Genomic DNA, 21,574 nt, shown 5'->3' with positions numbered 1-21,574 from the left:
CTTTTGAAAGACAAATAGTTTGCTGTTCTTAATGTTTCTCCTGCATCATTGCTTTTTAAGTAGGCTTGACTCCGACATGATGCTCGAACTGACTTTGACTCCTTGTTCATTTAGCCAGTTTGTAAAGACTTATTATTAACCAGTGTCTTTACTATTATCATCATGTAGAATTTCTGTATTGGTAGCAACTTTTGGTATTTTCTTTTACTATATGAGCCATTTCCTTTCATTACCAATAACCTTGGAAAACTTGCCATGTCCTTTTGTTTTTCTACTGTTGCTTATGGTATTTTCTGCACTACAGTGAAAAGCCTTAGGAGAAAAGCATGCTTGCAGTATATGGAAATAAAAATGTTTAATATCAGACTTGGCAGATGCTATCTCAAAATAGGCAACATCATTTGCAGAAATCTCAAGTGCATGTGCTTTGTGGCAGTGCTGTGGGCTTGATGCTCTGTCCTGGTGGAAGACAGGACTTGCTCACTTTAAATGACCACCTTAGACTAGAGATTTTGCTCTGCCATGGAAAAAATACCTGCATGGTGATTTTGGTTTTGAGCTTGAAAATTCAACCACCAGCTGTGTCAGCAAACCCTTTTCTAAACTCACTCTAGGTGTCTGCATAATACAGGCTTTGTTTTTATTGCTCAACTCTCAGCCAATTTAACTATCTTTTTTCCTCTATCTGACCTGTTAAATTACCTCTCTCTGTTAGGGTGAGGGTACCTCATTTAGTCAGATGTTACTTGGTGATATGACTGCAAGCACATGTGGAAGAGAGTGGGGAATGTGTTTTTTGCTTGATCTGAATGCCTCTTCGTCTTCTGTTTTCTCTTTCGTATCCTTACTGCTGGCCTGCCAGGTGTGCCTTTTTGAATGAAAATGAGAAACTTCTTTAGTGTAGAACTCTTACAGTGTGGTTGGGATGAGGCTCATTTGAAAAGCTTTGAAATCAGATGTTAATTACCTTTCTCTTCTACTAGATAATCTTCTGTACTTTAACCAAATAAGGATAATCTTCTATACTTTAATCAAATAAATATTCAAATACTTCAAATTTGCTGTATTTCAGCTTTGTGACAGTTTTCTTATGTGATTGTAGCTCGTGAAAAGGGAGAACTGAAACAGAAAAAATCATGCTAATTCAGGTGGATGGGACATCTGATCCATTACAGATATGTAATTAAATGTAGTTGCTCTGAATAATAACCTTATGGTCATGGGTTAGTAGATGAGCTGGCAAGGCTAACTTCAGCCTTTGTTTTTTAAGATTGTAACTGCTTGTATCATAAGATCATAGGCTCAAGAAAGATCTAGTCAGTTACATTCTAGATAATTTAATATTTTAGGGTAACATTTTTATTGATCTCAATCAGATTGTGGTAGGTTCTTGACTTTAAATGTGAAAGTGTTTCTCTTCCTGTGAATGCTTGTGTGTGCATACAGTCAACTGCCTATAAATGCTTATGTGTAAATGTGGTCAAAATAAATATCTTGGTTAATAAACATAAAGAATTCCAGGATACTCTGCATCAGAAAAGAAGATGACATATAAAGAGAACAGATGTGTCTTAACCATATTGCGGGTGTATTTCCTGGGAAAATACTTTAAAATCTCTTGTTTTGCTGCTCATCAGGACATACTAAAATTAGTGTTACCTCTGTCAGAAAGCAGCATTATCTCTTCAGTGTCCTGGAGGCTGGTGGGCTGGTTGGTTTTTGGACTTGATGATCTCTGAGGTCCCTTCCAACCCAGCCAATTCTATGATTCTATGATATTGGGTTTTTTTATCCAGCAGATTTAACATCTTTTTAAATAAGTTACAATTTCAGAGTCTGAACATCAGGAAATTTATTTTTTTATTTTACCATGAGGGTGACCAAGCCCTGTCACAGGTTGACCAGGAGTCTCCAAACTTTGGAGATACTCCAAGTATATCTGGACAGAGTCCTTGAGCAATCATCTCTAGGTGGTCTTGCTTGAGTGGCTGGATCAGATGACCTCCAGACCTGCCTTCAAACCTCAAGTAATCTGCAATTCTGTGATTATTTTTTTTTGTTTGTTTTTCTTTTTGTTATTGTTGTTGTACAACTGGGTCTTAGAATATCTGAGATTTCCTACAGGGATTTCTGTCCTTATAATATATCTTTTATCTGGTTTTGATGTTGGTTGGGTTGTTTATTTTAGGCACTTGTAGTAATCTAAAGGCATTAAAAAGAAGCTTAGCAACATTTATATCTCTAATAACAGCGGATGAAGTCAAGCCACTGTTGACCAGTGCTTGTGGCTGGATTATTATGTTGGCACTAAAACTTGTCAGGGTCCTGTAGTTCTCATTTCAGATATAATTCTGATGAGGATATCGAATGACTGGTGTGACAATAATGTAAATTATTGCCAGTGCCTTCTATTTAAATTGCAAAGTTAAGAGCAAGAGAGAGCTTTCACAGAAGGCTTCCTTTGCATTACGAGTGAAAGCTTGCGTTTTTTATTAATGATTCAGACCCTTGTAATAAGAAGTAGGAAAGCTTGTTATCTATGTTTTTAGATTAAACAAAGCCTTTAGGTTGCGATGTTCTTTCTTTACAAGAATTTGTGGGATGAAGAATTTAAATGAAAATTTCTGAAGTCAAAGATTGATTGAGTTAAAGTATGTAGCACAAAATGTATCCTGTCAAATTATAAGGAAATAAGTGAGAGATTTATAAACATTGTTTATGTTTTAGAAACCTAGTTTTGTGCAAATGTGTTTGAAATTCTTTACAAATGAGATAACAGTAGGTCTAAATGACAAATTAAGGATTTAAAAAATAATCAGCATGCCTCTCTTGCAGTAATGGATTTATGGAGGTAGCATGCTTAAGTTGCATTTGTAATTAAGTTTTTTCTGTCATTAGAATAGAAATGTATTCCTGTTGAGCAGCATCATTTTGGGTGAATTATGTGGGTTGAATGACTGGCAAAACTTTAATCCAATATGTAGCTAAAAGTCAGTATTTGGATTGGATTCCTAGAGGGTCATGTTGAAAGGTTAAATACATTTGCTTGTTTTCCCAGTCTTCATATTTCATCTTCTTTGCAATTAACATACAAATCCATATCATGTGGGATTATACAATGAGGATTTAACAACTTGGCTTTATTAGTAATGAAGCCACTATGCTGTTAATCTTGAAACTAAATGCTGGAATGGGTGGACTGTACATGAAGTGCTTAACACACTAATGCAGGAAAGTACCTTATGAAACTGTCATTTCTTCACATGAGTTTTTGATATATCTCTAACTTTGTGCTGTTTTTAGAAACAGTGGAAGTGTCCTCTGTTATGAGTTATGATTAAAAATGCCCTAGACTGCAATTTTAGGTAATTGATGAAATCTTAAAGGCTGATAATAAGATGGTCCCTTTCAGGAATTGGCTTTTGCAGGAAGGTCAGTGTTTCTTAACTCTCACAAAAATTGTATCATGGAGCATGTTTCTGTTTCTACGGGAGCTCCATAACATCAGATATGGCAGTAGTTTCCATTTACATGGGCTCTTTTTTCCTGCACATCCTTATAGGAGAGGTCTGTAAGATGAAATTGCCCCAAACCACCCTACAGTTCTTATTCCTGACTTACAATTGCAAGCCCTACATAACAAGCAATTTAGGGTTGTTAACTAGTGATTTTCTTTTGTAGTTAGTTCAAAAATAGCTAAAAACCTTAAATAAGCTTTTTAATAAAATAAAAAATTAAAAAATTCCACCCTGAGGTGCATGGCAGAAATATTAATCTTCTAATCATCTGGTAGGCCAGTAGATTTTATTTCTGAAATACTTTGTAAATGCTTGCTTTGCTTATAGGGGGTCTTTTATGTCCTGTTGAGTTCCATCTTCATTTTTTGGTTGACATATCTAGAGAATTCAGGAAGTTCATTTTGAAGAGATAATCTAAAATGATTGTATCTGACTGTGACAGTCTCTCGGGAGCTGTTTCCACCTGTATCCAAGCCAGCTTCATCAAGTGCTGCACAGAGGTTACACTGAACAAACAGGAAAACTAACTGAGATTTCATGCTATTTAAGCCTGCATGTTCCTCATCCTTGGAGTGATCACCCAGGTACTGCTTGAAGGAGGAAAGGTTGCATTTCACGTAGAGTTGAAACTCTTTTCTTTCCCTGATACCACGGAACAAGGCAGTTAAGAGCTGTGGCAGGGTCTAGTCTGAAGACGCCTGTGTAGGCGTCGCATTAACACAGTGGCTACTGTTTTGACAACTTGGAGGTGGTACCTACCCTGCTTCTACTTTTTCGGTACTTTTGTCTGTACCAAATGTGTTTGTAAATTTCTAAGACTTGAGCACTGGTAGTATTTAGTCCTGTGTAGGTTCTTTGGTTAAAATCTTTATTTGTTACAAGTTTAAAATTACAATTTCACTCCAATTTCATCGTTCTTTAGCACTGGGATAATCTTTGGTTAATTTTTTCAGTTATCTTGTAACCAGGAGACGTGGCACAATGTCAGAGACTCAGGTTTCCCTATTTGCTGCAACAGTTTTCCTGATTTCCATCACTTTGTGTATATGCTCTTGCATGATGAAAAAATTACTTTTACTTCTTGGTTGCAGCAAGATTCATCTAATAGTATATACTTTTTTTTTTCCCTGTTTGAACTGGACCTCTTTTCATCACATGCTTTGTTTATTAAGTACAGTTATGAACGCTTTAGGTATTTGTATACACTCTCATCTTTTTGCATTTAAGTAACTCGCTTGAAACCTGAACATCCCAGTATAGTTAAGCTGATACCTACAGAACTTTTCTTCCCCTAATAAGAGAGGGTTACAACTTATCTGATCTGGAGCAGATTATGTGGGGAGCTTTCAGAATGATAATTTTCTTCAAAGTAGAGAGATGACCCAACTTAAAGGTGGCACTGAGTCCACTCAGTGCCTGTCCATCTGGTGATCATGTCTTTTGTCACTTAGCTCTATGTGAGACTCAAAATTGTATGTACTGGCCTCCTCTAGGTAAAGGGTGAGCATGTTTTTACACAAGTTGCTTCTTGAAATGGTACCTGTAGAACACAATCCAAGCTATTTACTCTTAACTGTAAAGAAAATGTCTTAAAGACTTCAAGATAAGTCTTTGAGGATCGCAGACTCATATCTGAGACTGGAAGGCACCTTTTGTGGTTATCTAGTTTAATCCTTCCTGCTCAGCTGGAGCAGCTTGATCCAGGACCATGCCCAGTTTGGATCTGAATATCTCCAGTCATGGAGACTCCACAGACTTTCCGGGCAACCTGCAGGTGTTACAGTAAAGAAGCTTTTGCGTTTATTTGAACACTGCAAGACTTTGTGTTTTGAGGGATTTTTTAAAATTCAATTTATGTCCATTGCTTCTTGTCCTTTCACTGGACAACAGCGAGGAGAGTCTGCCACTGTCATCTTTACTTCCAACCATCAGTAGACAGTGATAAGACCCACCCCTGAACCTTCTCTTCTCCAGGCTGAGCAGTCCCAGTTTATTCTCCCTGTCCACCAGGCCAGTCATCTCTTCATAGAAAGCTTGGTGAAGCATGATACTCCCTTTGTAAATCCACACTGAATACTCACAAGCACCTTCATATGCTTTGCATGTCAGGTAAAGAGTTGTCTTCACATTAGTTGCTCTGTCACCTTTCCCCTGGCCTTGAGGTAAGGCTGGACAGGGCTTGAGGTTCCTCAGGAACCTCCCATGATCATCATGCTTTCCACCATGTTTCTGTGATCCCCAAGAAGTCATGGCTTTGTAACTGCATGCAGAGTTCTGATTTCTCCTCTTTTTTCCCCCATGTTGTGTACATGAGTGTACAGGGCCTTCAGAGAGGCACCCAGTCCTTCTGAGACCCTGAAAAAAAGTGCAAGAGCTTTCTCCCTAACACTGTTCTGTAGGCATTTCCCTTCTTTACATGGATACACTTGAAGGGATCCCCTTTCAGCTTTGCACTGATGATTACAAGGTCCTTGCTGTTCACATCATGCCCCACCCTTTGCTTCCCATGGTGGTTGCAGCTTCCTCACAGACATGCACTCTCACCTCCCTCAATCCTGGTCTAAAGATGAGTGGGTTGGGCTGCCTCTTGACACAGATCATTTTGCCCCACATAGTCAGGTGGATCCTGCCTCGCCTAGGCAGTTTTTGGTTCTCAAAAGGAGGTTCCATGAACATAAAACCCAAAATCCTGCCCCTGGCACCAGCTATAAAACCACGAAGGATGAATATCAGCTTTATAAAAACAACTGTCATGTTGTCTAAATATCTCTAATTTAATGAAACAAAATTACATGCTTCATGAAAATCTTGGATGACATTTAAGAACTTAGGTAAGAGAACTTTCTTTGGAGGGTAATTAGAGGATAAAATATTTCTTTGAATTTGAATAGATGTTACTTTGATAGACAACCACTTAGTCATGATGAAACAACAGTTTAGTTTTAAAGCAGTTCAAACCACTTACAAAGGTGTTTTGATGGACACAGTTTTCACACACAATCTATTAATTACCAAGACTAGCGTGTCCTCTCATTTCCTATAAAATTTCAGAATCATTTTCAGTGAATATACCAGTATCTAGGCAGAGGTTTTCTTGCTCTGTACAGTGTAACTATTGCAAAATGCCTATGGTTCTTCCAGAAAAAGGCTGTTTTCAGTAGAAGTCTGAGTACTCATCTGGCTGTTTCCACATCTCTCTTTCTGCTTCAATTCCTGCCAACTCTGTACTTCGTTATTGCCTTAAAGGCCTTTCTTACAGCATACTCTTCTTTTTGTAATGACAATTTCTTTAAGGGTAGGGAGAAAGGCCTTACAGAGTTGTAAGTCATGTTTACTGCTTTTTACTCAATTAAAAAAACAAAAGGTGAAAGATACAATTGCCAAAGAATTTACTATCATCTTGGATATTGCACTATTTACTGCTTTAAAAATACTTCAGTCTTTAGAATTTTTGTTCTTTTTGATAAACTATCTTTGCTATTGACTCTAGTGACTACTTCCTGATTTCTTCAGAACTTCCAGCTATGTGGTTATGAGCATAACTTACCTGGGAGACAAGACAGTCAGTGCATATATTCCTATCACATCAAGATTGAGAGACACATTTGAAAAACAATTTTTGAAACTATAGTTCATACATAGGATGGTTATTCTTCCTAACGTGGGAAGAACAACACTGTTTTAAGCCTTGACTGGATTCTAATTTGTCTCACCAAAAAGGAAACCGTGGTTTAAAAGTAATTAATTGTAATTATTTACTGGGGTTTTTTTGGTTTTTAATTTTTTTTTCCCAGTGAAAGATGGATTCTTCATTCCTAAATGTATTAAACCAGTTCAATTAGGGAAAAAAAGCAAAACAAAGCTTTCCTGTCTAAATGTTTGTTCATTTCAGTGAAACAAATGCTATTGTTTTCTCAAAGAAGGATATACAGGATATACACTTGTCTATATATGTTTAAATATTGAAAAACTTAACACATCGTTTGGTTTTATTAGGAAACAGTAAATTATATTTGTCATATTCTGGCTTTATAGAAATGTTTTTACTTGTGGTTTAGGATAGGGTTAACTTTGGTTGTAGTTGCCCTGTACTTGAAACGCACAAAGGTTTTGTTAGTAAGGAAAGCTACCTTTGGGTCTTGTAGTCAAGTACAAAATGTTTATCAAGCATAGATTTATTCAATAGATTAAATAAAAAAATGTTCATAGGACTTAATGAACTGAAATTGGTTTGAGTACCATGTTCTTCAGGGGGCTTTAGGTATTGTGGATCTTGTTTTTTCATGGAGCAAAACAGAAAAAAATTACCTGCTCCTTCATTCAGTTTGGGTTTTCAGTTTTGAACAAATTGGTCAGAAAGCAAACGATTTGGTGGCTGGGCTGTGACCCTGGTGTTTATCTAGGAACTGCCACTGGTTCTGGTGTTCTGTTTCTCTGGAAGAAGCATGACTGATGCTGGAATATTAGGAGATGCCTGTGCCATATAGACATCTGTCACAGCTGGTTTTCCACCCAGACATTGTGTTGTAATTGCTCCTGGAAACATGGAGTGGGGTTAGAACTGAGTCAGGTATTTTCTGTGCACTCAGGTGTTCAGCTCCACTGTTGAGCACTCGGTTTCTTCATTTACAGACTTTTAAATGAGTTTCCAACTCAGGAGGTCTTGGGTGTCATTTTTTTTTTTTAACTTTTGTCCAAAGCTGTAGGTGTGCATTTCATTGTTTTTAATTACAGCATAATACCAAAGCAGTCCTTTTCAAAACAGGAAAAAGTTACTTTATGGTGCAGAATAGCCAATAATTGTACAATTTAGTAATTAATTTTGGTTTTCCTGTTCTCCTCAGTGAAACTCACCACAAATACTTGAAATACAGTAGCATTTTGAAGATATTAATGTTTCTGCCAACAACAGAACATTGTCTTCAAGTTGTAATTTAATTCACATTATCATCTTTGGTGCTTTACTGTCTTTGACAGAATTATTTTCTTGCTATATAATTGCACAAGTAAGCAACTGAGGTGTTAAAAAAAATATTTCAGGCCTTCACTCAATAACTATAGGTCATCTTCATAAGCAGTTTTTGCAAAGCCCTAAGAGTGTTAGTTTTTCTCCTTGTTCTAAGTGACCTCAGTGATTTTTTTGTGTGTTCTTTTTTTTATTCATACCCATCTTTGCAGTACTTGTGTAATCATTCTGGTCAGACTTGTCAGTCTGGTCTTAAGTCTTCCTTTCTTTTTCTTAACATCTGTAGCCCCAGGAATCTACAGAAGATGTATGTGTATTCAGGAGAAATCTTTGCATCAGGGAGCTTTGTGCTATCCCATTGTTTTTGAACTCGGGTATCTAGCTTGTTTTCACGTAAGCATCCTTTTGACAGAAGGTACTCTCTTTAGTGGTTTTAAGATATGGTATATTTAAAAATACTTGATGTAATGGATAATGGTTAAGTTGGGTTTTGTATATTTATTTTTAATCATTCCCTTTCTTAAACCATATTTTAATTTAATTAAGTAATTAGTGACTTGGAGTAGAATTAGGATGGGACAGTCTTGCAGTTTGATGATTGCTTGTCTGCAATTAGTCTTCCCACTTACACCAACTTGCAGTTCATGGGTGAGAGAAAGTGTGCTGCCAGTCTTGATTTTACAAGAAAAAGGTTAAAATAGAATTTCCCAGATGTTCACCGTGCTGAGAAGTTCACAGTTTTTTTAGACGTATATGTTTACTGGGGGGGGGAGGGAGCATGGCTGTACAGATGGGTTGCCAGGCAATTAATTCTTCCTACTTGGATTGCCTGTAATAGGAGACAATCCAGCTCTCATGAGCAGTGTAATATTATTTGCAAAAGGAAACTAACAAGTAACAATTTTCCTATTCTCTTTCTTCTTTCTTCTGTCTTCCCAGCCTCACTATAAACCTCCTTTCCTTTACTGTGCATTTCTGAGAAACGGCTAATGATTGATATGATAGCAGTGCTGTCATTCTTTTTAACCAAAAAAAGAGTCATTTTTATTCTAGGTATTCTAATAGAGTCCCATTAAGGATGTATTGCTGACTGAAATATTGGCATGAAGGGCTCTCACTGAGCTGAGCCCAGAAATTAAGAAGTCAGGAAATCGGCTGCTGCATTGCAAAAGAACCTTGTGTGACACAGTATCTCCTGATTGGGGGGATCATTACTGCTATTATGACTCGACTTGCGTAGGAATTTTAAATTTCATCTGAATGTCAGTAATAACCCTCTTAGCAAATTATCCTGAATAAAATCACGAAGGCATTTTATATAATAGGTGTTGAATTACTGGATAGATTTGCTAATTAAATACTCTTTGTTCTGCTGCAGTTGACATTACAGGGTAAGATCTTGAACAATTATTCTCAACAGCTGTACTTTGTTAAGGGAAAAATTAACTACAAAGTTTATTTTTTTTTCTACACTTGAAGTTGGCAGATTTTTGAAATGTGCTTGAAAAAAATTCCATCATCCAATTGGTAATGTGAAGATAAATATGCAGGTGTTGCTGTGAAATCAGGTAACTACTGACTGCCTTATTAATGAATTTAGCAAGGCTTTATAATTGTCTGTTTTGTAGCTGTTGGCACTTTCAAGTGATCTGTCAGAATGGGTAGCACTAGCATATGCCAGTCACTTGATGAAGCTAACTTGTCTGTGACCCTCTTGTAATTACCCACAAACACTGCTGTTCTTGGAGATGACTGAGAAATGGTCTTTGTGTGAGGTCTTTTTTTAGTAGGGGGTAATCTTATTTTTAAAAAAATAATGTTATCTTTATTACTGGTAAGAAATAGCATTATTTCAGAGAGTGAAGTAAAAAATGCCAGAGATTACCAAGGGAAAAAATGGTAGGCTGGCTTTTCATTTACATGTAAATTCTTCATTTCTCTTTCCAATTTTAAAACTTTCTTTAAGGGAGTCCTGCTTGCTTTTGGAAAATGAAGGGAAAAGTATGCCCTTTCTCTGTCGGAGTTAGATAATAAGGGCAAAGAGGTTGAATAAGCTGGAATTCTGATTACTGCATATGAAATTTTGTGTCATGTACCAGAGATGTATGTCTTTAAAATAATTTCAGACCTCCATGGAAAGGTGGTAGGCAGTGCCATCTGTGAATCAATCACTAGGAGATAAATACAACTGAAATAAATTTTTAAGTTGATGTTAAAATGGAATCAGGTGTGTCCGAGCACATGCAACCCAGAGTAAATCTCTAGTTAAGACTCACCATTTTCCTGTTCTTTGTCTACATATACCATTTAGGCCATCTGATCTTTTTGCAGCTTGGAACTCAGGCAGATTTCAGGCATCAAACTGTGTGAATACCTAGTTTGCAGCATCGCTGGATGATCTTTAAACCAAGTGGATGTTTTTAACTTGGTCGGAAGACTGGAAATCCACAGATAGCCATATGTGCTTGTAGAACAACCCTGATAAAGACATTTGTTGTGAGCCAGCTGTATCAAAGTTACATCATGGTTTGGAATGTAAGATTTCTTCAAGTGCCTTGAGAGGAATGGCATATTATATTTGCTAAATTCATGTCTTTGTACTTTGGGAGAGTGAGTCCATCCTTGGGTGAAGCAATTTCTCTTTGAACATGAAAGTGGCTGGAAAAAGTGTCTGACCAGAAACTACATTGAAAAATGGTATTAAGTTTGCAAAATAAAGCATTGCAAAACTAAGTATGCCAGGGGAATATAGCTTTTGGTGTACAATTTAAAACAAACTCAAAAAACATAGTGGAACATCATTCTTGAGTATCCATCACTGTGGTTATCTAAAGGTTTGGAAGCATTTAAGAAACTTGCCATTAATGTTGAAGGGTAGTGGTGTCCTTCTCCTTGTATACTGTTATGTAGAGGTGAATGTTCCACCTTTTGTTTCAGAGTTGGTTGCTGCTATAGCTGTAGTCAATACTGTGATAGTCAAGAATTTTTGGATTCGTTTTGGCTTTATGAAAGTCCTGAGATTTCTGAACATGGTCTTATTCCCATCAACCATGGCCAGCTCTTCCATGTATCCTTCTTCTTTCCTCACCCCTGATGATTTCTACTGCAGCTCCCTGTGACAGACTTCTTCACTACAAGTCATAGTTCTGCCTCTTGGGCAAATATGGCCAAGGAATATTGCAATTTAATTTATTAAAAATAATAAAGCTTAGACTAGATTACTAAATTTAATATAACCTGAAAAAATTGAGTGTTTCCTGAGTATTGTTTAAGATAGAATACCAGATTGTTCAGATTCACCTAATAGACTCTGACCTATCATTACTGTAACAAGTTGTTCAAAGTCATCCTCCTCTGGACAACTAAAAGTTGAAATGTGTATGAGTAGCAGCACTAGCTGAAAGCACTGGGGTTTGTGCTGGGTGGAGGTGGAAAAGACTGCAGCCATGGAAGTGGGACTAACCAGGTGGAATCTGGAGCTATGTGCCAGAGCACCAGGATGCTGACAAAGAAGAAAATAGGAAATACAGTGGAAACAAGGCCAGGTGACTGATGGAATGGGGACTATATGTGGTTCTCATGCATCAGTCCCTTTCTGTTGCAGCAGTTACACATTTTATTCCTCAAACTGGTTTTATGCTGTCTTTTCTGTGCTACAGATGTGTCTGTGGCTTCAGGTTATATGCTTTCCCACCCCTCTACACTATGCTGAGCAGTACTGGAGTCGGGAGTGGTAGCCTACACATGTGAGGTCTTTACAGCTACCTACCTATGAGGTTCAGAGAATTGCTATTCAGAGAGTGCACTCCTGGTTGAGGAGCAAACCTGGTTACATGGGGATTTGTCCATAGATTCAGCATCTGCATCCCATCTCTGTCCCAGCTCCTTGTAACAGTTCAGGTTTTCTCTGGAGTTGGCTTTTTGAAGGCTCGTTTTGAGATCATTACAAGGGTAATCAATCTTTTGACTAGGTTCTTGCTAAGTGAGCACCATCCAGGCTGTATGGAAGACAGGGTGATTTTGGGGAAAAACTTCATGACATCAAGAGATGCGGTGATTGATATGAAGGAGATGACTGACCTAAATTACTGAAGAAGGCTTAATTCTGGAACTTCCTGATCAGGCTTTATTTGAGCATTTGGTATAATGGTCTTTTTTTCCTAAGGCAGAATGTGTGTGCACATGCAATTTTGAGATTTGTTTTAATCTTGTTTTAGGGGAGTTAATAATAGCATTAATACAAGGTCAGATGAGAATTTACTCATGTAATAGGAATGAGTATTGAGATGACTGTGTGTTGCCAGGAGAGAGGTGGTTTGCTTTGTTTGGAAAGGTGAGAGCATTTGGAGTCAGCAACCTAATGGATATGTTTGCATGTGTTAGCTTGTAATTATATCATACACTAATCTTTGATTACTTTTTTTTTTTATTTCAGATTTTGATGCATACCAAGGAGATGGTGCAAAAGGTAATGCTGAGCATTTTCATTAAACAACAGCCCTTAAAGAGCACACCTGGTGAAATTTTTTTATTCTAGGAGAACTGTAGCCCAAACAGACCTGAAATCACTTCTTAGGATGCCTGGTTTACAAATGTAATCCTTCCTAATGGATTATAGCTTTTTTTCTTTTCCTACCACAGATATGATCTGGCCCCTGCTTGAAGCCTATGTGTGACTGTTTCAAGCAAATTAGCAACAGTGCTAATTAGAGTTTACTCACAGACGCGTTACGCCATGTGTTCTAGTGTTTTATTACAGTTTATTTTTTTGGCATCCTTTAAACTCTTGTCACAGGGTGGTTTTTGACTATATGGAGTTTAACATGGACATAGCCATTCTTACAGCTGCATTGATTTTTCCACCACAGAACACATCAGATTTTAATTTTTTCAAGTTAATGTTACATAATTGTATGCATCTGCTCATTTTTTTAGTGATGTTTACTGGTGTTGGCAATTTTTCTTTTCACCTTTTTCGATGCTATGCTTCTTGTATGCACCTCAGGCTTTTTTATGTGCTTCAATTTGTCTAGAATTTGCTATGTTATCCCAGAGTATTATGGCAGTTTGGCTGGTGTTTGAACACAATCTTTTCCAAGTAGACCATTTAAACTGTTACAAGGATCAGAATGAGAGATGATACAAAGGACAAGAGTGTCAGTCAGAGAGAAGGTTTCAAGTGTTCATCTCAAAGTGTGGTTGTTCTGTAGATCATCCTGGGGATACAAAACTTGTAGGTCATAGTAGCTAGCAACCTGTGCAAAAGGAGTACCCTGTTCCCTGAAAGATCTGCTAATTACACAGGTGACTATGTTATGGCAGAAGAAGAAATATGGGAGTAGGAAGATAGAAATATGAAACATAATCTGAAAAAGTATAAGAAGAGCAGCCTAGTTTGGACAGGACCATGGTATTCTCAGTTACTGTATTCACTAACCAATACTTTGACTAGATTTATTTGAAATAAAGTATCTAAGGTAGTGGGGTTTTTTGGTTGGTAGTTTGGTTTTTTTGTTTGTTTTTGGGTTGTGTTTTTTTTTTTAATCTAGAATGACTTCTTTTTTTTTTTTTTTCTTCAGTAGTATTGTGATGGCTACAAGTGGCACAAGATAACAGATGGTAGTACTGTCCTTCCTACACATTTGCTAAATGCTTACCTGAATAGCCTGGATTTGTCCATCAGTCTTTGAGTCAAAATGATTTTGAGTCCTAGCAGTCCAAAGTTATTCCTGTTGTTTCTCAAGATCAGACTTGTTCAGTGACTTACTTTTCTAGCATTCATTTATTAAAATTTTAACACACATATACACAACTGAATGGTGTTTTATCAGCAGTTTAAGTTTCATTATCCTCTTCAAATTCAAATAGATCTTAATGAATTTTATGGACTTCTCAGATGAACTTGCTTTACATTTTCCTGCTTTTAGTATTGAAGGGATAATATATGGGCAGTAGTCTTTTTGAATCTTGAAGGCGAGATGAGACTTTAAGAAGATGGAGTGGTTCTGTTTTGTTTTTCAAACCAATTTGTTTCATTTAGATGAACCTTGAGGTGATCTATGGAGACACAGATTCCATTATGATAAACACTAATAGTACCAACTTGGATGAGGTCTTCAAGCTGGGAAACAAGGTAAAGAATTTTTTCTTTTTCGTGCTTTCCTAAATGTCTCTGTTGTAGCACTGAATGGAGCAGATGGTATTAGGAGGGGACTCCATTGCATAAGCAGAGAATAGGCCATGAGGAAGAAGCATGTGATCCTATGTGGAAGCTATAGGGTAGTAAAAACTCAGAATCTCAGAGTACCTTATCTGCAGGTGTAACTATTCTGTGCACTTTTAGAAGTGGTTAAATTAAAATGAAACATTTTATTGTATAATGAGCTTTTTTGCCAATTGTAAGCTACCAGGAAAGTGTCTGAATACTTGGTAAGCCAAAATTTAAGGTACAGTTCCTCCATCTTACAATGGAACATTGTGAACACAATTTTTATTCTAATGCTTTTTGTTTTGATGTGAGAGATAATGTCAACTTAGTTTTGTTCAGATCTGTAGTATGTATTGCACATTATGTGCTATCAGATTTTCTGTTGTAAAGGTATGCTAGATATGGAAGAGATGTGTTTGATTAGCAGTTGACAATTGACTGTGTGCAACATTTATGTCTCTCTGAAATCATGGAAAAGTGAGAAAGGTTTCAAAACATTTTAGAAAAGATGTGAGAGAAGTTGTATTTGAAAGATGGAAGAAATGTTGATATAAATGAGAGCTATGGAAGCTTTTAAAGCCCAAAGAAAACATAGAGGGTTTTCTCTATGTTATAACATAGTTATCTTCATGGTTTTCAGCTTCCTGAGCTGAAAGACAGGGGCAAAGAGTAGAGTAATCCCCCCATAATCCAGGAGAAAGCAGTTAACAATGTGCTATGGCACCTGGACATTCACAAGTCTACGGAGATGGATGGGATCCCCCTGACAGTACTGAGGGAGCTGGCAGAGGAGCTTGCCAAGCTGCTCTCCATCATTTTTCAGCAGTCCTGGTTATCAGGGGAGATCCCAGGCAATTGGAGGCTTTCCAGTGTGACGCCCATTGACAGGAAGGGCTGGAAAGAGGATCTGGGGAACTTGCAGGCCTGTCAGCCTGACCTCATTGCTGAGGAAAATGATGCAGTGGTTCATATTTTGTGTGCTTGTGCAGAACAACCAGGGGTCAGGCCCAGCCAGCATGGGTTCCTGAAAGGCAGATCCAACCTGATCTCCTCTTATGGACCAGGTGAAACACCTTGTGGACAAGGTGAGGTTGTGTATGTTGTCTGCCTGGACTTAAGTGAAACCTTTGACACTTGTCTCCCACAACATTTTCCTGGTGGCTCCTTGCTCAGACAGGTGTACTCTGCTGGGTGAAAAATAAGCTGGATGTCTGAGCTGAGAAAGTTGTGGTGAACAGAGTTAAACCCAGTTAGTGGCTGGTGACCAATGGTGTTCCCAAGCCTCAGTTTTGGGCTGAGTTCTGTTTAATATCTTCATCAGTGATCTGGATGAGCAGACAGAGTGCACCCTCAGCTTACAGATGACACCAAGCTGTGTGGGAGTGTTGATCTGCTCAAGAGCAGGAAGGCTCTGCAGAGGCATCTGGACAGGTTGGATCGATGTGCTGGAGCCACCTGTATGAAATTTAACAAGACCAAGTGCCAGATCCTGCACTCGGGTCACAACAACCTCATGTAATGCTACAGTCAAGGGGAAGAATGGCTGGAAAGCTGCCCAGAGAAAAAGGACCTGGGTGTGTTGGTTGATAGAGATGAACATGAGGTATCAGTGTGCCCAGGCGTCAAGAAGGCCAAGAGCATCCTGGCTTGTTTCAGGAACAGTGTGGCCAGCAGGAGAAGGGAAGTGATGGTGCCCCTGTACTCAGCCCTGGTGAGGCTGCACCTCCAGTCCTGTGTTCAGTTCTGGGCACCTTAGTACAAGAAAGACATTGAGCTGCTGAAGTGAGTTCAGAGAAGGGCAGCCAGGCTGGTGAAGGGTCTGGAGAATAAACCCTTTGAGGAGTGGCTGAGGAAACTGGGAATGTTTAGTTTAGAGAAGAGGAGGCTGAGGGGAGACCTTATCATTCTCTACAGCTGTGTGAAAGGAGGTTGTAGTGACCTTTATGTTGGCTTCTTTTCCCAAGTAAATAATAATAGGACTAGAGAAAATTTCCTGAAGTTGCACTGGAAGAGGCTTAGAGTGGGTATGGGGAAGAATTTCTTTACTGAGAGAGTAGTCAGGCTCTGAAATGAGCTGCCCAGGGACGTGATGGAGTCACTATTCCTGGAGGTATTCAAGAAACATGTTGATGTGGCACTTCAGGATGTGCTCTTGTGGGCATGAAGGGTTTTTCTTGATTGATGGTTGGACTCAGTGATCTTACAGGTCTTCTCCAACTGTGGTGAATCTACAAGACATAGTAATTTTAAGGCAAGAGTGATTCTGTTTGTTCTAATTCGGTACTTTGAGAAGAGGATGTATCTCAGGTGGATGTAAAAAGTACTGATATCATGATGGCATAATCAAGAAAGATTTATACAATAAAGAGAGAAATTTTTATTTCTTTTTTTTAATTTCCCACATGGAAGACTATATGTGGTTTCAAGAGCATATCCAGTAGTGTATAAGAAAGTTTAATCTTACTCTAACCCTGTGTGTATGGGTGGCTTAGTTTTTTAATTAAAAACATTATGTAAGAACAGTTTAATTATCTCTCTAAAGTCTGACAGGGTCATCATCATAGGTTAAATACTTCTGACTTTGATTCAGTGTTATGGAAAGAACAGGTAGGTTTTTGAACTTATCACCTGCTTAATGTGAATCAAATTTTAGGCTTTTTTTTTTATCCCATGTACTTCCTATCTTGCATCCTTTTTTTTAATGAAAACAGAAGAAAACCAGACATGTTTTGATTGTTTTCATGTTTTTATGGTACTTCTGCTTTAACGTAGACTGTTTGGAAGACACAGAGGTTTACTGCAAACAATTATGGTGAGAGCAGTTAGTGCATGTATCCTTTTCTGATGTAAAGCATGAATTTACAGGTTGTCTTCAGTGATGAAGCATTCCTCCAAAAGATTAATTTTGTTCTTCCATTGAAAAATTCTCTCATCCTCTTCCTGAATTTTTCCATCTAATGCCATGTCTCATAAATTTCTGGATATACTTACTTTACTGCCCTTTACCCCCAACATTTATATCCATGCTTCTTTTAGTCATGAGCAGCATTTCGTATGTTTCTTGCTTTCTTGTAAAACCTTCAGATTTGCTGGTCCAATCAAACTGTACTGGTTTTAAGCCTTTTATTAGCATGATCTTAAAAAAGTTGAAAATACTTGAAAAATAGCAGAAATATGAACCTCTAGGCAAAATGGTTTTACTTCATGAGGTCCTTTTTAATTTATAAATATACAGGGGGTATAAAATTCTAAGGATAGACCAAGGTTATTAAGTCTTCATATTTTCTGCAGTAGGGAGAATGGAGATCCAAGTGAGAAAAATTAAATGCTGAATACATGGAAAATTTGTTAGGAAAATTTTGGTTAAAACTGGTAACGTAGGCTTAAAGCTAAATAGAAAACTAATGAGATTCTATGCTTGAAAGTACTGGTCCTGTCATACTGGAGCTATGTATTAGACAACAAAACATCTTTAATTTACGTAAAACTTCAGTAAGCATGAGAAAAAGATAGTTACGGTTAGTGGTCTCTGACAAGAGAACTGGAAAAAAAGAAGTAAAAGTGGACATGGAGGAACTGAAAATAGAAGGAAATAATGTTATAGAGGAAAGAAAACGAAGAGTAATGAAAATGAGAAAATGAAGGATATCTGAGGAGCAATATGCAGATATTCTGTTAAAGAATGTGGCTGAAAAAAGAAAAATGCTAGTGGGGAACTTCTAGCCGAGCGAGTGAGTGAGTGAATGTGTGGTGGAACCAGAATTTGTTGCTGGAAGTAGATGCTGTTTTGAGATGTTGCTTTTCTGTTTCCTGTGAATAAAAGGAAGAGATGTGGAGCACCTTGATGTTTGGTACTGTATTAAGACAACATATCAAGGGCAATTTCAAGCTTTTGTATGTGGATCAGACACAGCCTGTGTGTAGAAAAATGACACCTTTTCATCTCATAGATAACGGGCTATAGAAAATGTAGGTATATTGTGGAAAAGGGTATAACTAACCACTTGCCCACTTGTGCATGTTTTTCCTGTACATGCACGCATAGTGTTCTGGTCTGCAGTCCCTTTTGTTGCTTCATTTATATGAGAGGCTAGAGAGACTGGCTGACCGAGTAAAATGGGGCTGAAGTCAGTTATCTGCAATCACATTCAGTCCCATGCTTCTCTCCAGTGCTTAATTTCTTTAGGGAGTTAAATTTACCCAACTGTAAATCCTGAAAAACCCAGTGGGTGAACCTTAATTTTAATAGTAGCTCATCGTTACTACTGTGTATTTAATTTCATGATTAATTATATCTGATGAGTCTTTAAAATGTGCATGAAAACACACAGTGTGTAATGTTACTTGTTTTAAAACTTTAACACGATGCGTTTGAGATGGAGGTTAAATTCTTCCATAGCTGTTAAGGTGTTGCATTTTGTTTTAATGTTGGTCAATTCACAGATCAAAAATGAAGTCAATAAACTCTATAAATTGTTGGAAATTGATATTGATGGAGTCTTTAAGTCCTTGCTACTGTTAAAGAAGAAGAAGTATGCTGCCCTGACTGTGGAACCAACAGGAGATGGAAAATATATTACTAAACAAGAACTGAAAGGATTGGATATCGTCCGAAGAGACTGGTGTGATCTTGCAAAAGAGACTGGAAAGTGAGTTTCTTTGTGGTGTTGTCCTCTTTACTGTTTTAAACTGTACATGCTTCATAAACACTTGATACTGCATGGCTGCTTGCTGAACAGTGCAGATAGGTGACTCATAACAGTGCTGGGGCATCTTAAGCTGAGTTTTGTGGGAGATGGTGGCAAACATTCCATTCTGGCATTGGTGGCATTATACTTGGGCAAGTCCAAATGTCTCTAATTCCACGCTGGTTTTGCATCTTCTGTGGAGGCTGTGCATTTGGGTGGTCACAAAAATCAGTTTAAGAGAGGGGTAGGTGCTATAAATCTTTAGAGTCGTAGGTTTTAGGTCAGGTTGTTCTTCAAAGAAGCTCTCTCAGTATCCTCTAATAAAGCTGGAGGAGGAGAGGAAAGCTGAGGAGGTGACTCCTTCCCCAAAGACCATTTCTCTTCCATTTTCAAAAGAGGCTATTCTCATACTTCATTATGGTGGATACTGGCATGATGATTTATTAATCGTCATTCCCTGGAGCATTTTCATACTGCAATTCAGTGGAGAGAATGTGCTTAGCACTGTAGGAAGAAAGCTGGAGTGGGTGGAGAGGTGGTCATCTGAGGTCTGACTCAACGTCTATTGCCTACTGCCTCTTGAAAATCTAAATTGTGGTTCAAATGTATCCAAAAATGAATACTTTTTTACATTTGTAAAAATACACCACATACTTACTGTTCTTAAGACTTGCATTTTCTAAGAAAAGACGCATCATAATAGAAGCAAATTTTCCAAGTTAGGAATGTATTAGTAATTAAAGCTATACAAATGGTTGAGAGAGTTCTTTAGTGACTAACTCTTCTGCAGCTGGCAGATCTTCCATCCACATTTTACAGAAATAGGCAAGACTTTGCTTACTTGATATGTTCTCTTCTCCCCCATCTTAAGATACCTGTTATGAAATAATAAATGGCAAAATTCAATTTGAGCAGAAAATAGAAAGCAGTTGTACTCAGCAATTCCAGATCACTGTTTTAACAGTAGAACCATTTACAGTAATTTGCTTTTAGTAAAATAAGTAAACAAATAAAACTCAACATGAAATATCCTGCCAAATTTCTATAAATTTTGCATCAGACTTCATCCTCAGCTTCTTTAATTTTTACAAGTAACCCAGGAAAAGAGAGGATGGTCTTTATTGTAATGGTTTGCTTTGCATGTCTTAAGCTTTTCATAATTTCTGGACTATTTTTGCAGCTATGTAATTGGTCAGATTCTTTCTGATCAGCCCCGAGACATAATTGTGGAAAATATTCAGAGGCGGCTTATAGAAATTGGAGAAAATGTGGTCAGTGGTCAAATCCCAGTAAATCAGTTTGAAATAAACAAGGTAAATGATACTTCATCTCTTTTCTGTCTCAGAACAACTTTACTGTTCCTGGATATGTTGGCTGCTGATAAAAGTCTTTGGAATACTTATTATGCTGTGAAATATCAAGAGATTTATTAGATACTGAATAGCATGGAACATGTTGCAAATATCCTACTCTATGAGGAAAAAATACCTTGTGGGACTGGAGGCCTGTCTTGCTTCCGAATAGTAATTTTGTCTTGTTCCATCCTACTGTTTTCTCTTCTCATTTTGTACTTTGAGAATAACATGATAGCTCACGCTTTCAGGAGAAGTTTTCTCTTAAATTGGTATTTAATATTTCAGTTTTAAAATACATAAACTGAGGAATACAGCAGAAAAGAATAAACCAGTCTGTTTTCTAGAAAACTGATACAAACCCATACTATTTTTAGTTTGCTTCCCTTCAAAACTTTGCAGAAGAAAGCGAATAGTAATTCTGAGATCTCATTCCAGACTTCCCAGCAGGAAGAAGTAAAATGCTCTGCTTTATCTACAGGAGTTCTAGCAAAGAGCAGTATGGTTTTGGTTTATTGTTATGAGTGCTCAATAAAACCTGAATTTTTAAGTGCAAAAGCCCTGCTAGGGGTGTGTTTCTTTAATGACTTGGTTGTTAGATGCCCCTCTCATGCTTCTAATAGAAGAGTTTCACTAAATTTAGTCCATCTCTTTTGCTAGCCAGACATCTGCCTGCTCTGTAAGACTGTGTTAAGCCAACAATAATGAAATGTGTTCAGGTTGTCACATGAGTGTTAGAAAAATCAGTGAATTTTTATGGTTGACTTAAGACAACCCAAACTGCTCCAATTGCAGATATTCTAAGAGTACTTCATATCCCATTAAAAACCATACAGAATAAT

General features: G+C 37.6%; 1 protein-coding gene across 1 annotated transcript in view; it reads left to right on the top strand.

Annotated features, from left to right (window-relative positions):
- POLA1 (DNA polymerase alpha 1, catalytic subunit) overlaps positions 1 to 21,574 on the top strand; it is a 197,561-nt gene that overhangs the window by 60,353 nt on the left and 115,634 nt on the right. Inside the window, exons 27-30 of the mRNA XM_030469196.1 lie at positions 12,920 to 12,952; positions 14,525 to 14,617; positions 19,136 to 19,341; positions 20,561 to 20,693. Coding sequence (XP_030325056.1) covers positions 12,920 to 12,952; positions 14,525 to 14,617; positions 19,136 to 19,341; positions 20,561 to 20,693 — 465 coding nt within the window. The remainder of the gene's footprint in view (positions 1 to 12,919; positions 12,953 to 14,524; positions 14,618 to 19,135; positions 19,342 to 20,560; positions 20,694 to 21,574) is intronic.

The sequence above is a fragment of the Calypte anna genome, chromosome 1 (assembly GCF_003957555.1).
Source record: "Calypte anna isolate BGI_N300 chromosome 1, bCalAnn1_v1.p, whole genome shotgun sequence".
NCBI classification, from domain to species: domain Eukaryota; kingdom Metazoa; phylum Chordata; class Aves; order Apodiformes; family Trochilidae; genus Calypte; species Calypte anna.
This window is presented reverse-complemented; position numbering and strand designations above follow the sequence as displayed.